Source organism: Oratosquilla oratoria, chromosome 20 (assembly GCF_046742065.1).
Source record: "Oratosquilla oratoria isolate Oo_2021 chromosome 20, ASM4674206v1, whole genome shotgun sequence".
Lineage (NCBI taxonomy): Eukaryota > Metazoa > Arthropoda > Malacostraca > Stomatopoda > Squillidae > Oratosquilla > Oratosquilla oratoria.
This window is the reverse complement of record NC_134796.1, coordinates 61,014,070-61,029,069: the sequence shown is the minus strand read 5'-3', so window position 1 is coordinate 61,029,069 and position 15,000 is coordinate 61,014,070. Positions and strand designations below refer to the sequence as shown.

General features: G+C 44.1%; 1 protein-coding gene across 4 annotated transcripts in view; it reads left to right on the top strand.

Moving 5' to 3' along the window:
* Window positions 1–15,000, top strand: part of LOC143036592 (nephrin-like) — a 1,505,960-nt gene that overhangs the window by 1,219,621 nt on the left and 271,339 nt on the right. For all 4 annotated transcript variants that reach the window (XM_076204155.1, XM_076204154.1, XM_076204153.1 and 1 more), the window contains exons 8-10: window positions 1,060–1,370; window positions 2,089–2,245; window positions 8,302–8,430. In XM_076204155.1, coding sequence (XP_076060270.1) covers window positions 1,060–1,370; window positions 2,089–2,245; window positions 8,302–8,430 — 597 coding nt within the window. The remainder of the gene's footprint in view (window positions 1–1,059; window positions 1,371–2,088; window positions 2,246–8,301; window positions 8,431–15,000) is intronic.

Genomic DNA, 15,000 nt, shown 5'->3' with positions numbered 1-15,000 from the left:
GTCGTATATTGAAGCGAGACTGGCGGTGAGGTCGCTTGCGCTATAAACTTGGTTTTGTACTGTATTTTCGTCTTTTTTTTTCCATAATTCTTTTCGTACCATCGAATCATATGCCTTTCGTATATAGAATTATCTTCACATTTTCCTTTACGTACCTTCTAAGTTTCGTACGTATGTATGCAGAAAACCACAAAGGAAAGTAATAAATTTTATAGACCGAGAGCTTTAGTCTGTTTAGATATGTTCAAGGTACATAGACAGAAGACACAAGAGTATGTATTCAAAAACAGGGTGGTTGGGTGAAGAAAATAGGGAGTTTTTGTAGGGAAACCTCTCCCCTTGATCTACATTCTCCGTTCCCGGGCAGCGGGTGTTTGGGTCATCACCATTAATAATAAAATTGTCCAATTTGTACGATCCTTGGCTTAAATTTAAGTTGATGACAGATGTATCCTTGATCATGTATTCATGTATGTATGTATTATGTATGTATGTATCTTCCTTCGTTATTACAGTTTGACTTTCTGAAATAGTAATCTTCATTCTTTTCCTCAACAGGATCTCTTGTTCCTTTTCGTATCTTCAGTTTCATATATATTTATGTATGTATATATTCATGTATGTATGTAAGTCACTGTCACCTGTTACGTCTGAGCTGGGTTCGAGTCCTTAGCTTGACCATGTATCAGTTTCCGTATATATGCTTCCATCGAGCTTCTGGTCAGTCTCGTCTGTGATGGCATGGAATTAAAACGTATTAATGTGGTTGAAAAGATGTAAATCTGTTCTCTGGGGACCATTCAGTGTATGTGAAAGTATGTATGTACATACGTATATATGTATGCAAAAAGATCACAAAACCACGTGACCCAATAAATTGCTGATAACCACAAAGGACACCGGAAAATAAACCAAAATTCCCAAGCGCTTTCGTGATATTTCACGAAAGCGCTTGGGAATCTTCATGGTTATTCAGCAATGTATACATGTATGTATCTTCCTTCGTTACAGCTCGACTTTCTTAAAGACACTAATCCCCATTCTTCATCTCACCAACAGGACCACCTCAGGCGCCCGTTCTTCACGGCTACAGCGAAGGCGTGGGCATCCGTGAGGGGAACCACCAGAGAATCACGTGCGTCTCGATGGGAGGGAACCCGCCCGCTCACCTCCAGTGGTACCGCAACGGACAAAAGATCCCCTCGCAGAAGCACTCGATTGATAACATGTCCACGGCTGAAATCACCATTCTCGCGGAGCCAGAGGACAATGGAGCTCAGTATCGATGTGAGGCTCATAACTCCGCCGCCTCCACTCCGGTCAGCGTCTCCACGACGCTCGTTGTCTACTTTCCGCCTTCCTATGTTAAGGTGAGTAGTTTGTAGTTGTGGTGGTGTGTATGTATGTATATGTGTGCATTCGTACATATGTATGTGTGTATGTATGTATGTATGTGTATACGTATGTATGTGTGCATATATATCTACGTATGTAAATATGTATGTATGTACAGTATGTAAGTATGTATGTATGTATGTAGTTCTCCTTTAGTTTGTAGTAATGATATTCTGTATGTAAGGGTATTCATACATGTGTATACGTATGTATGTGTGTACGTATATATGTGTATGTATGTATATATGTATATGCACGTATGTATATATCTGTATGTATGTGTTTTTCCTTTAGTTTGTAGCGATGATATTCTGTATGTAACAGTATTCATACATATGTATATTTGTTGTGAGGGTCTGTAGATACGGAAGTAGAGTACTGTGTGTGTATTTGCCTCTGTGTGTGTGTGTGTGTTCTTGTGTGCGTGTGTACATGTATATGTGTGTGTACATGCATATATGTGTGTGTGTGCGTGCGCGCTTGTCAGTGCGACAGAACAAATACTGCATGCAATCAATATGCTAATCACTAATATTCCTTCACCAGCGCAGTAAAAAGAATAATAATTACTCAAACAATCAAGACAAACAAAATAACTAATTCATCGACAAGACAAATGAGATAAAGCCGGAAGAACCTACCACTTCGTTGAGGCATTCAAGTGACTTCTTCCTCCTCCTCTGATCCCTCCAGATATCAGTTCACCCTCGGAACTTGAAGGCGGCTATGAGTACGACCTTGACCTGCGAAGCCGGACCTTCGAACCCACCAGCGGTCATCTCGTGGCTTCGTGGTGGCGAGGAGAAGTTGGCAGGACGTATGACCGAGACTACGAGCACTCCCAATGGAGGTAAGAGAAGTAAAAGGAGTCTTTCGTCTCTCTCTCTCTCTCTCTCTCTCTCTCTCTCTCTCTCTCTCTCTCTCTCTCTCTCTCTCGTTTGCTCTCTCTATGTTTCTCTCTCGCGCGCTCTCGCTTGTTGTCTGTCTCTCTTTCGCTTTATTTCGCTCGTTCTCTCTTCTCTCTCGCTTGCTCTCGCTGTCGCTGTCTCTAGGTCTCTCTTTCTCTTTCTCTCTCTCTCTCTCTCTCTCTCTCTCTCTCTCTCTCTCTCTCTCTCTCTCTCTCTCCTCTCTCTCTGTAATAATAGTAGTTGTAGCCGTAGCAACATCAATTATAGTATTAGTACCATTATCAGTCGCAGCATGAACACTAGTACTTACAGGAGTAACAGCACAGTATTCTGTTGACGTCATCGCATCCCGATATATTTTTTTTTCCTTCTTCTTCTGTTTTCTTTGTTTCTTTGGAGTTTGCGGGGTCGTCACTCGCCCAGGCTGAGCCCCGGGTGGGTGACTGCCCCGAAGACTTAAAAAGAAGAAGAAGAAGGAAAAAAAAAATATTATTGACATGCGATGACGCCACTGCTTAGCCTCTCTCTCTCTCTCTCTCTCTCTCTCTCTCTCTCTCTCTCTCTCTCTCTCTCTCTCTCTCTCTCTCTCTCTCTCTCTCTCTCTCGCCTCTCTCTCTCTCTCTCTCTCTCTCTCTCTCTCTCTCTCTCTCTCATTCACTCTGATATCCAGTCTACTTCAACCTCTACAAGTATCTTCCTCTACCAACTCTCTTTCCCTCCCTCCCTCCCTCTCTCCCTCTCTCCCTCCCCCCGTACGCCTTCCTCTCTCCCTCTCTCCCTCCCCCCGTACGCCTTCCCTCCCTCCCTCTCCCCCCCCCGTACGCCCTCCCTCTCTACCTCCCACGCAAGCTGATTTCAAAAATTTCCTTTAGGGAAAAAGGACGAAGCTCAAGAGGACGTCCTCGGCGTCTTCTTTCGAAGGGCATTGAAGACTTTCAGGTTCTCAATGCCTCAAAGGCGTCCGACTCTCTCTCGCTACCTTCTCCATTGCCACAAGTTTCCACAGACCTCTCTTTTCTCTCTCTCTCTCTCTCTCTCTCTCTCTCTCTCTCTCTCTCTCTCTTTTCTATTTATTTTCTACATTTCACTCATTTTGCCATCTCGTTCTCTCTCGCTCATTCTCTCTCTCTCTCTCTCTCTCTCTCTCTCTCTCTCTCTCTCTCTCTCTCTCTCTCTCTCTCTCTCTCTCTCTCTCTCTCTCTCTCTATCCCGCTTTTGCTCTTCTTCTCCCGCCCACGCCCTTTTTCCACTCCCTATCTCACTCCGTTCTCCCCCTCCCACTCTCTCTTCCCCCCCTCACGCTTTCTCCCCTCTCGCCCCCTCTCCCCTTCTCCCCTCTATCCTCTTATCCCCTCCCCCCCTCTCCTCTTATCTCCTCTCTCCACCTCTTCCCTCTCTCCCTCTTTTCTCTCCCTCTCTCTTCTTCCTCTCTCTCTTCCTCCCCTCTCTCCCCGTACCTCATCACCCTCTCTCTCCCCCTACCCCTCACTATCCCCGCACCCCATTTCTCCTCTACCCCCTCTCTGTCCCTCTCTTCTCCTCTCTCCCCCTCATCCCCTGTCCCTCTCTCCCCCCTCCCCCTCTCTCCCCCCTCCCCCTCTCTCTCCTCAATAAAATCCAAATTTCTTTACTTTTGGCATTTTATAAATTTACCTCCAATCGAGCTAACCTTTTATCACAGTCTGAGTTGACAAGGTCCTATGGGCTTAGAATTGTCTAACCATAACTATTATGTGCTGATGACGTCATTGTGGGTTCGAATCCCGCACTCCTCTCCGATTCCTAGCAGTAACAGTCAGCACCTCCTGGCGTACTCTCCTCTTCTTAAATTGCTATATATTATTAACTCTTAGATTGAATAAAATCACCTGGCGACAGCTCGAATAAATTCATAGACTACGGAAAAAGGCTTAGAAAGGACCCCATATTTTGTGACGTCACCAGTCCACCCCTTCCTCCCAACCACTCCCTCCCAACCCCGTACCTACTCCCCGTGTTAACCCCTCCTACCTCCTAACCCCATAACCTCGTACCCCCTAACCCCTCCTACCCCCCTCTTACTCCTACCCCTTTCTCTCCCCCCTTCCCCCTCCTCTCTCCCCCCCCTTCCCCCCTCTCTCCCCCTTCAACTTAAAGCAAAGCCCTTTGATGAGGCAAGGGTACTTCCAGCCCTCTATAGGATCTCCTAGGAGCAGCTAGAGGCACTAGAGTACCTAATACTATTTAAGACGAGACTAACCTCGCTAATAGGGGGGGTGGAAGATAACCCTACTAGAAGTGACTAGAATAGTGTGGCCGTTGGCATAACTAGGACTAAGTTTTGATGCCAATTAGGCTTTATGGAGCCTTTGATTTCATTCCTCATTACTTTCCATTAGAGGACTTTTTCTCTTCAAAGTGAGTCATTACAAACGTCTTCTCCAACGACCTCGGTTCTTTGAATAGCAGAAGTCTTCTTGGTCGGGAAAAAAGTTTTCGTCGTTGTGGTTGTAGTTTTAGTGGTGGTAGTGATAGTAGTGGTGGTGGTGTTAGTGGTAGTAGTAGTAGCAGTATTGGTGGTGGTGGTGATAGTGGTAGTAGTGGTATCAGTATTGGTGGTGGTGACAGTGATGGTGGTATTAGTAATGGTAGTGGTGATGGTTTTAATTATGGGGGTGGTTGTAGCAGTGGTGATGGTGATAGTGGTAGTAGTATTAGTGATGGTGATATTAGTAATGGTAGTGGTGATGGTTTTAGTAATGTTGGTGGTAGTAGTAGTAGTGATGATGGTGGTGGTGGTAGTGGTATTAGTAATGATGGTATTAGTAATAGTGGTGATAGTGGTAGTAGTATTGGTAGTTGTAGTGGTGGTGATAATATTAGTATTAGTGGTAGTGGTATGAGTAAAGAATGTGGTAGTGGTATTTGTAAAGTTGGCGGTAATGGTATTAGGGATGGTGGCGGTATTTGGTATTAGTAATATCAGTGGTATTACAAATACTGGTAGAAGACATAACGTTAGAATAAAGAGCAATACAACCAGTAATTTAACCGACAGTAACAGCCTCTGTTCTTTCGGCAGTAAATACTGACCAAGCAATTAGCCAATGTCCCTCAATCCCATCAACTCTGTGACGTGCTTTACATATTTTATTCTGGTTATGAATAGACGATTTTTTTTTTTTTTTTTTTTTTTTTATTAGACCTGGTAATCTCTGGTCCTCATGGTCTCCTGTTGGGCCAAGAGCCTTGAGAGTGCGTTTCTGTATTGAAGGCATTACCAGATACACTTGCGGTCGACGAAGAGTCTCAGACCCCGAGGGCGGGCGCTGAAGAAGGAGCTCCCGAGGTTCCTGAGGCCATGCTTGTCCTCAATAACGACTCCATCAATGGCCGGAGGGCGAGGTGGTACTCCTAAGAAGGACCCAAGGCACTCCAAAGCTGAGAGTTTGTCCTTGTAGAGAAACCGAGACCAACAGAGGGGTTAACAAGTGGAACAGACTTAGTAACCATGTACTAAGCGCCGGAAGAATTGGTCGTTTTAAGAAAAGACGAGGTAACTTTGTGGATAGGGATGGCAGGTGGTAAGGGACATGGAACTGCCTAGTATACGCCATATGGTCTCTTGCAGTCTTCTCCAGTCTTATGTTCTTGTGTCCTTTGAAGGACCTACGGCAGTCCAAGGCTGAGAGTCTCTCCAAGTTCTTTTACTTATGTCGAGGGCTAGCCCACTTGTAAGGGGGAAAAGGCCTTTTGGTGAATGTATGTTCGTATGTATGCTTGTATGTATGTATGTTTATATGTTTGTATATACTGTATGTACTTATGTATGTGTGTATGTACGTCCGTATGTATGTGTGTATGTACGTCTGTATGTATGTATTTATGTATGTATGTATGTTTATATGTTTGTATATACTGTATGTACTTATGTATGTGTGTATGTACGTCTGTATGTATGTGTGTATGTATGTGTATGTATGTATATATGTACGTATATATGTTTGTATGTATGTATACACGTATGTATGTATGTGTATGTAGGTGAATATGTACGTATGTACGCATGTATTTACGTATGTACGTCTGTATGCACTGTATGTATATATGTACGTGTATACGTTTGTATGTATGTATACACGTATGTATGTGTATGTATTTAGGTAGGTATGTACGCATGAATGTATGTATGTATGTACGTATATACTGATGTCTGTGGATTGTGCGTTTATTATAGCTGCCGCCAGACGATTTATTCATCTGAAGAAAATACCTTGAATAGCGAAAGCCAGTTTTATCTTCGGTATTCTGTAAAAGGTATCCAACGCTTGTATAACTAAGGACATTGTCGTGTGAAATGAAAACATCACATTGGATCACAAATGCTGTTCCGTCTCTTTGGGGATAGACCGGTGGTCTTGCATTGGTCTATTAAGACTAAAGTTATCGTTAATAAAGTCTGCGAGACAAAAAATCGTGGAACAGAGCTTTGGCAATTTGTTAGTATCGGTAATGATAGAGGCGAGAGAAGTAATTTAAGTTGAGCTTGGGTCTTTAAGTGGAAATGGCAGAGGAAATTGCAAGAGTAATTTGAGTGTTTTTTTTTTACTCCTGTCATTTTTTTATGTACATCTGTCTCTCTGTCAATGGGTTTAAGACAGAAGGACAGGACTCGTGGTAATATATTTCGAGTGGACAAATTTCAGTTTAAGAAGGAAATAGGCAAAAACTGGTTTGCTAATAGAGTGGTTAACAAATGGAATAGACTTATTAACTATGTAGTGAGCGCTAAAGCAATTTGTTGTTTTAAGAAAAGACTAGACAACTTTATGGAGAGGGGTGACGGGTGGTAAGGGACATGGAACTGCTTAGTGTAAACCTTATGATCTCTTCCAGTCTCCCATATTATATTCTCATGTTCTTATGTACTAATGATCTTAACTGTGACATAAACTGCTTGGTTAAGTTATTTATGAACACAATATATATGGGGTGGAGGATTTTAGACAAGAAACAATGAGATATAGATTTTCTCCGTAAGGCCCTGTTCACACTAGCGGTTTAAACCGCGGCGGTACCGCACAGTCATCGAAAAAATGCGCGTTTGTGTGTGTGTATGCCATTACTGACTTACATTATAAATGAACCGCTAGTGTGAACGGGATCTAACTTCGATGTCCTAACTTACTGATGCCTTGGGCTAACTAACGATAACCTTGTCTCTGCCAAGTTCTCCTTCTTAACCTAGTCTTCACCCAGACTTAATCCGCTACTCCTACCGACCTCAGTTAGGCTTCACCCTACAGGTGGTTACTCACTGTGAAACGGGATGACTTGTTGCATGCAAATGCAAAGGGGATTACACTTGTACATCCGGATGGTGCTGTGTACACAGGTGTGTCCCCCCTGTGTGCACGCACACATGCATACACCTACACACACACACACACACACACACACACACACACACACACACACACACACACACACACACACACACACACACACACACACACACACACACATACACACACACACACACACACTCATACACACACACACACACACACACACACACACACACACACACACACACACACACACACACACACACACACACACACATACATACATACATGCACACACACACACACACACACACACACACACACACACACACACACACACACACACACTGTCAGTGTATCATTGTATCACTGTGATCTTACTAAACCGATTAATATTATCATTGTTGTTGTTATTGTTGTTACTATTATTATTTTTATTATTATTTTTATTATTTTATTATTGTTTATTATTATTATTATTGTTATTATTATTATTATCATTATCATCATTATTATCATCATCATTATTACATACAGACATGCAAATGCACACCCACACGAACTAAACTGATTGACTGTGACTTAATTGACTGACCGACAGACTTCCTACCACCTTACTAACTTACTAACTAACGCCCTAACTTACCATCTTAATCCTGTTTCCATCACAGGGATGCGAGTGACGAACGTGCTCCTCATCAACGTCACTGCAGACGACGACGGCCAAATGTACACGTGTCAGGCTTCGAACTTGGCACTCCAAAAGGACGTACGGAAGTCAGAGACGCTCAGAGTCCTATGTGAGTACCCAGAAGTCTCCTTATTTAAGTTTTCTATGTCCTAAACTTAGGGAAGAATCAATCCTAGATACCTAGATGTGGTCGCAATACAAGATAGATAATGGAGGTGCTATTTTAAAACATCAGTGAGCCTTCTTACCGCCATATGGACGCGCAACCCCGAGGGGTCGACACTCGGTGTCCGGACTGAGCCACTGAGCTTACAAAAGAATCTGAACCTGGTATGATCTTAATGATCATGGTATGGTATGAAACTAAGATTGTTATTTTCTATTTGTTTTCGGGGTATATGTTGGTATTGCATTGAGCCAACCAGCAAGCCATATATTGTTTTGCTCTCTATTAACACGTATGTAACTGGAATACCTTGTCTCTAGGGAAGAGGAAACCTACATCGTGGGCATACTTTCATTAATGTTATGAATATAAATGAAATTGCACTCCTATATCTAAATTGCCATAGTTTAAAATTGAATTCGAATTACTTGCATCCTCGGCACTTTCTCTCTCACTCTCTCTCTCTCTCTCTCTCTCTCTCACACACACACACACACACACACACACACACACACACACACACACACACACACACACACACACACACACACACACACACACACACACACACACACACACATTCGTCTGTTTGTGTGTGTTTGCATGTGTGTGTGTGTCTTCGCGTTTGTGTGTGTGTACTGTATATGTGATTGTGTATGCGTTTATATATGTGTACATATATATGTATATGTTAATATACTTATGTGAGTGTGTGTGTGTGTGTGTTTGCGTTAATGTATGTGCACGTACATATGTATGTGTTAGTATACGTGTGTGGGCACAAATATACTTATGTGAGCGTGTTGTATATCTTACACGCTTACAAAACACGTAGTGGGTGGGACTACGTTAGATGCTAAATGAAAGACGTTCGGGAGGGATCGCTGAGGTCAGGCTTTCTTCGCGTTCTTGGAAATTCTCGACAGCTCCGTTGAAGAAGCATATCATCATTATATATAAAAAAAAGAACGAAGTAAAAATAAACTTGCGAGCTGCGAGCAGTAAGCTGATGAATGGATTAGATGAAATATTAATTTCTTGCCGGACTAAGGAGTAACTTGCATTAATTATTAAACAAACAAGGCTCTTTGTCAGGCTTCAAAAGTCCCGGGGAAGTTCGTGCTTATAGCACTCTCTTGTGCGTTGAAATATAACTAATATTTGTATGTTTACTTCAGCTTAAAGTAAGTGCTCAGGTTGTCGTATATATTTGATGTTCCTTTTGTAAACTCTTCTTTAGTCAAACCTGTTTTAGAATGCTGATGGCGAACCCCTGTTTTAGGATTAAGTGTTTTTTCCTTTTGCAACTTCCATGTCCCAAAGGAAATTGAAGCATTATAAAAGAGGATTTTTTTTTTTTTTTTTTTTTTTTATAGTTCACAACAAGTCATTGAACTGAACTCAGTAACTTCTAGTTGCCCCTTGCGACAGTGTTACTAGGTAATTTATCTACCTAGTTGGGATTTGAACCTTAGATTATGCATTTACCACACACGCTCACACACACACACACACACACACACACACACACACACACACACACACACACACACACACACACACACACACACACACGCGCACACACACACACGCGCACACACACACACACACGCACACACACACACACGACTTGATGGCGCAGTGGTAGAGTTCCCGGCTGCTACTACGGCGGTCCGGGTTCGAATCCCGCCTAGGACTGAAATAACTACAGTATCGCTGAACTGCGAGTCGTTTCTCCAACTCTCGTGGGCGGGTAGTTTAAGGGGGGGGTTGCGTGTAAGGTCACAGCATTACCCATAGATCGGTCATATATGAGCTCTAAGCTCTCATCCGGTAGGGTAATAGCTGTCGATCACGAGTCCGACACGTGATCCAAAACCATGGTGAATCACACACACACACACACGAATATTGTTCCTTTCCTATACTACAATTAGGTAAATACACCCCTCACACACACACACACACACACACACACACACACACACACACACACACACACACACACACACACACACGCACACGCACAAACACATGTGCACACGCGCGCACGTACACACACGCACACATACACACACACGTACACTCACATACAGAAGCACGCACACATGCACGCACGCACACACACACACACAAGACAACCGCGGTGTCTTATCTAGCCACCCCATGACAATGGCCCGGGCCCCCCGGGGGGTCACAGGCTCTATGACAAAGTTCTTCCCGTGCAGCTAAAAGAGCAGAACAGAGCGAGTGGCGGAAAGGAAGGAGGAGGAGCAGGAGGAGGAGGAGGAGGAGGAAGAAGAGAGGAGAGGGAGGTGGAGGAGGAAGAGGAGGAGGGGAATGTTGATGATGATGTTGATAATGATTATGATGATGAACAGGAGGAGGAGGGGGAATGGGAGGGAGATATGGAGGAGGGTGAAGGGGAGGGAGAGGAGAAAGGGGCAGAGGAGTAGGAGGAGAGAGGGGAAGAGGAAGAGGAGGGAAGGGGAGGAAAAAGAGAGGAGGAGGAGGAGGAGGAAAGGGAAGAGGAAGAGGAGGGAAGTAAGAGGATGTGGAGGAGGGGGAAGAGTAGGAGGAAGGAGAACGGGATGAAGATGAGGAGAAGGGGACGAGGAGCGGGAGGGAGGCAGAGGAGGAGGAAGAGAATGAGGAGGGGAAAGGGGAGGCATAGGAGGAAGGGGAAGGGGAGGCAGAGGAGGAGGAGGAGGGGGAAGGAGAGGCAAAGGAGAAGGTGGAGGAGGAAGGGGAGGAGGAGGAAGAGAATGAGGGGCGTGACGGGGTGGGGGAGGTCATGGACAGGTCGGAAATTGTGGAGACATTTCGGCCAAACTCTTCTGGCGAAGAGGCTCGGGGGGGGGAGGGGGAGTTGCCAGAAGGCTGGTATTATCACCCCCCTCCCCCCTTTCCTCTGCCTCCTCCTCACCTTCCCTGCTCCCCCTCTCCCCTCCTCCCCATCTCCCCTCTCTCCTCCCCTCCCTGCTCCCCTCCAGCCTCCCTTCTCCCCTACCTTCTCCCCCTTCCCTAATCCCCCTCCCCGCCCACACTCCTCACCCTTCTCCCCTCCCTCCTCCCCTCCCTTCCCCACTCTCTCCCCTCCCTCATCTCCCCTCCTCATTTTTCCCACCCCTTCTCCCCTCCCCCTCCCTCCTCCCTTCCTCCTTTTCCCTCCCTTTCTCTCCGCCTCCCCTTCTCCTCTCCTCCTCCCCCTCTCCCCCTCCCCTCCCCTCCCTTTTCCTCCTCACCCTCCTCCTTTTTCCCTCCCCTTCTCCTCTCCGTCTCTCCTTCTCCTCTCCGCCTCCCTTCTCCCCTCTCCCCCTTCCCTCCCCCTTCCCTCCCCTCCCTACTCTCCATCTCCCCCTCCCCTCCCCTACCTCCTTCCCCTCTCCCCCTCCCCTCCCCTTCCTCCTCCCCCTCTCCCCTTCCCTTCCTCCTCCCCCTCTCCCCTCCCCTTCCTCCTCCCCCTCTCCCCTCCCCTTCCTCCTCCCCCTCTCCCCCTAAGGGTTAGACCCTGAGGTAGCATCGTTTAATCTGTATTATGACCGAGAGCATTATCCTCCCATTCCTCCCTCACTCCAGGAGGATTGGATCATCCATAAAGATAGAAACGCTGGTGCAGTACAGACTAGAAGGGTTAACTACTCACCCCATCCCAAACACGCGCGCACACACACACACACACAACACACACACACACACACACACACACACACACACACGTTCCACACGTATATTTTTTCTGGTTTTCATAATCTAATTTTATTCGACTGGGAAACTTCCATAGAAAAAAATATAAAATGAAATAAATAGGTAAAAAAATGAAATATAAGATTTCCTTTTTTCTTTTTTCTTTTTTTCTTATATTTTCTTTTTTCAAACCGACCCACCCAATCACTGTTTGTTCTTTCCCACGAAATGTTATTCTTAAATATTTAGGTTCAATCCATTCTTCGAGAATCCTTCTTTCTGCCATTCTCCAGAAGCCCTCAACTCTTCTTTTTGGGTCAAAATTTCCATTTTCGGTAAGAAAAAAAATCTAAATTTCTTCTCTCTCTCTCTCGCTCTCTCTCTCTCTCTCTCTCTCTCTCTCTCTCTCTCTCTCTCTCTCTCTCTCTCTCTCTCTCTCTCTCTCTCTCTCTCTCTCTCTCTCTCTCTCTCTCTCTCTCTCTCCCTCTCTCTCTCCCTCTCTCTCTTTCCTTTCACTCTCTCTCTCGCTCTCTCTCTCTCTTTCCTTTCACTCTCTTTAAGAAATAAAGGTGCTTTCCTTCAATTGAACAGAATAGTTATGTTTTTGATGGCGACATTTCTTGCTCTTTTATTTCATCCTAAATCTCAATTAAGCCCCCCTTCCCACCACACCCCACCCCACCCCCGTCATGTCTCTCCTTCCATTAAAAGAAAATATAAATACACGAGATCGTCCTAAACCAACATACAAAACTCCCTTCCTTTCTTGTCCCTCTACTCCCCCCACCCATCTCACCCCTCATTTTTTCTCCCCCCCCCACCCCCCGCTCCTTCAGACCACATAGAAACCACTTGGACTGTCCTCACCTCCCCCCCCCCTTTTTTTATATATATTTTTTTCCTTCTTCTTCTTCTTCTTCTTCTTCTTCTTCGTCTTCTTCCTCCTCCTCCTCCTCCTCCTCCTCCTCCTCCTCCTCCTCCTGTCGCATTCCCTTTGCCCTCCATTTTCTTGTACCCTCCTTTCTATTCCCATCCCTCCATTCCCCTCCCTAGTTACCCATATAACCCATACTTTAGGGAAGGGTTTGAGAGAATGTAGTAGCACCCCTTCGGACCAGTCCCACGCAGTATAATTTTATGGTTGGAATTTTTTAATCTAAGGAAAGAATGATGATCATTTTTAACTTCTTTCCTTCCTTTCTGTTGTTTCCAATTGTCCTTTTTATTGTCCTTCCAAAATTGTCCTTCTCTGACACGCACACACACACACACACACACACACACACACACACACACACACACATACACACACACACACACACACATTTTTATATATGATGGTTCTCAGCTTAATCCCCAGTCACACCAAGCTTACGACCGGTTTCCGACCACCTGCGACCGAAAATCAAGCGATCGGTCGGCGACACAAAACCTATGCAATGAATTGAAATGGAAAAAGATAATGTGGTTGATAATATGAAAAACTATGTACTGGGGACTATTCAGTGTGTGTTGTAATATACCTCTCTATCTATCTATCAACTTATCTATCTTATCATCGACTACCAGCGACTTCCAAAGACTACCTGCAACTGGTCGGCGACCACTTGGTGGTCGGAAACAGGTCGTAAGCTTGGTTTGATTGGGTCATTAATGAAAGTTGCCAAATCATATGTTCACGCATCTTTTTATGAATCTGAACATACATATGATTCTTTGAGACACGATCAATAATAGACAATTAGTTATTGATGGTAAATATGCCATGAATAATGTATATCAAAATTTGGCATTGCAGAGTACAGATATTTAAAAAAAAAAAATCTGAATTACAAATTGAGCAATTAGTAATTCGTTGTTAACATCCCGGAAGTTATGTATATCATAAAATGGCATTGAAGAACACAAATATTGAAAAAAAAACTCTTCTGTTAGACGTATCCTAGAAAGGTTACTATTAGCTACACATATGATTTAGTCATATTTCTTAAGATACGTTTTGCTCTGTACGATTATCGCTCAACGATGATCGTTCATGGCTCAACGATGATCGTTAAACGATTTTCTAGATCACTAATTCTTTGTTTTTGAATGATAGGGCTATTTTGTTCCGAGCGACTGCTCGCTAGAAACCAATAATTAGTGCTCTAGATAATCGTTTGACGATCATCGTTGAGCCATGAACGATAATCGTTGAACGATAATCGTACCGAGGAAAACGTACTTAAATGGTATATGGACTATCATATAATGGCAAGGTAATCAGCTATCTGTGTAATTTTCATTACCTTTCCTCTTGTTTCTTTTATCTTCGTTCTGATATGGATAATTACACCCTTGTTTTGACCTTTCGTACGATTTGCACGATTTTTCCATTTCGTATTCCCTTCTTGATCATTACTTTACCAAATCCCTTCCTCATTTGTACACTGAGCATAAACAAGGACTATGTTTGATATGAATGGGGATCTATGAACGAAGCCTTTTGATCAAAGTTACAAACGTTAATTATTGAGATAATTACGAAAGATTTTGGTACAAGGGGAAGATAAGAGTCCTGATGGTTGAAGGCAGAGCAAGGACGAACTGTATCGCCTTAGTTTCCTTTCATCCTTTGAACAAAGAAATAGATTCTTGTAATGGTGATTTGAATATGATTCCAGAAAGTTTCGTTCTGGGTACGAAATAATCTGGACCCATTGTAGGGAGTTGATGAGAGAATATATAAATCATTTTTGTTACGCATATGTTCTCTCTTTCTCTGACTCTCTCTCTCTCTCTCTCTCTCTCTCTCTTTGCCTCTCTCCCTCCCTCTCTATCTTTCTC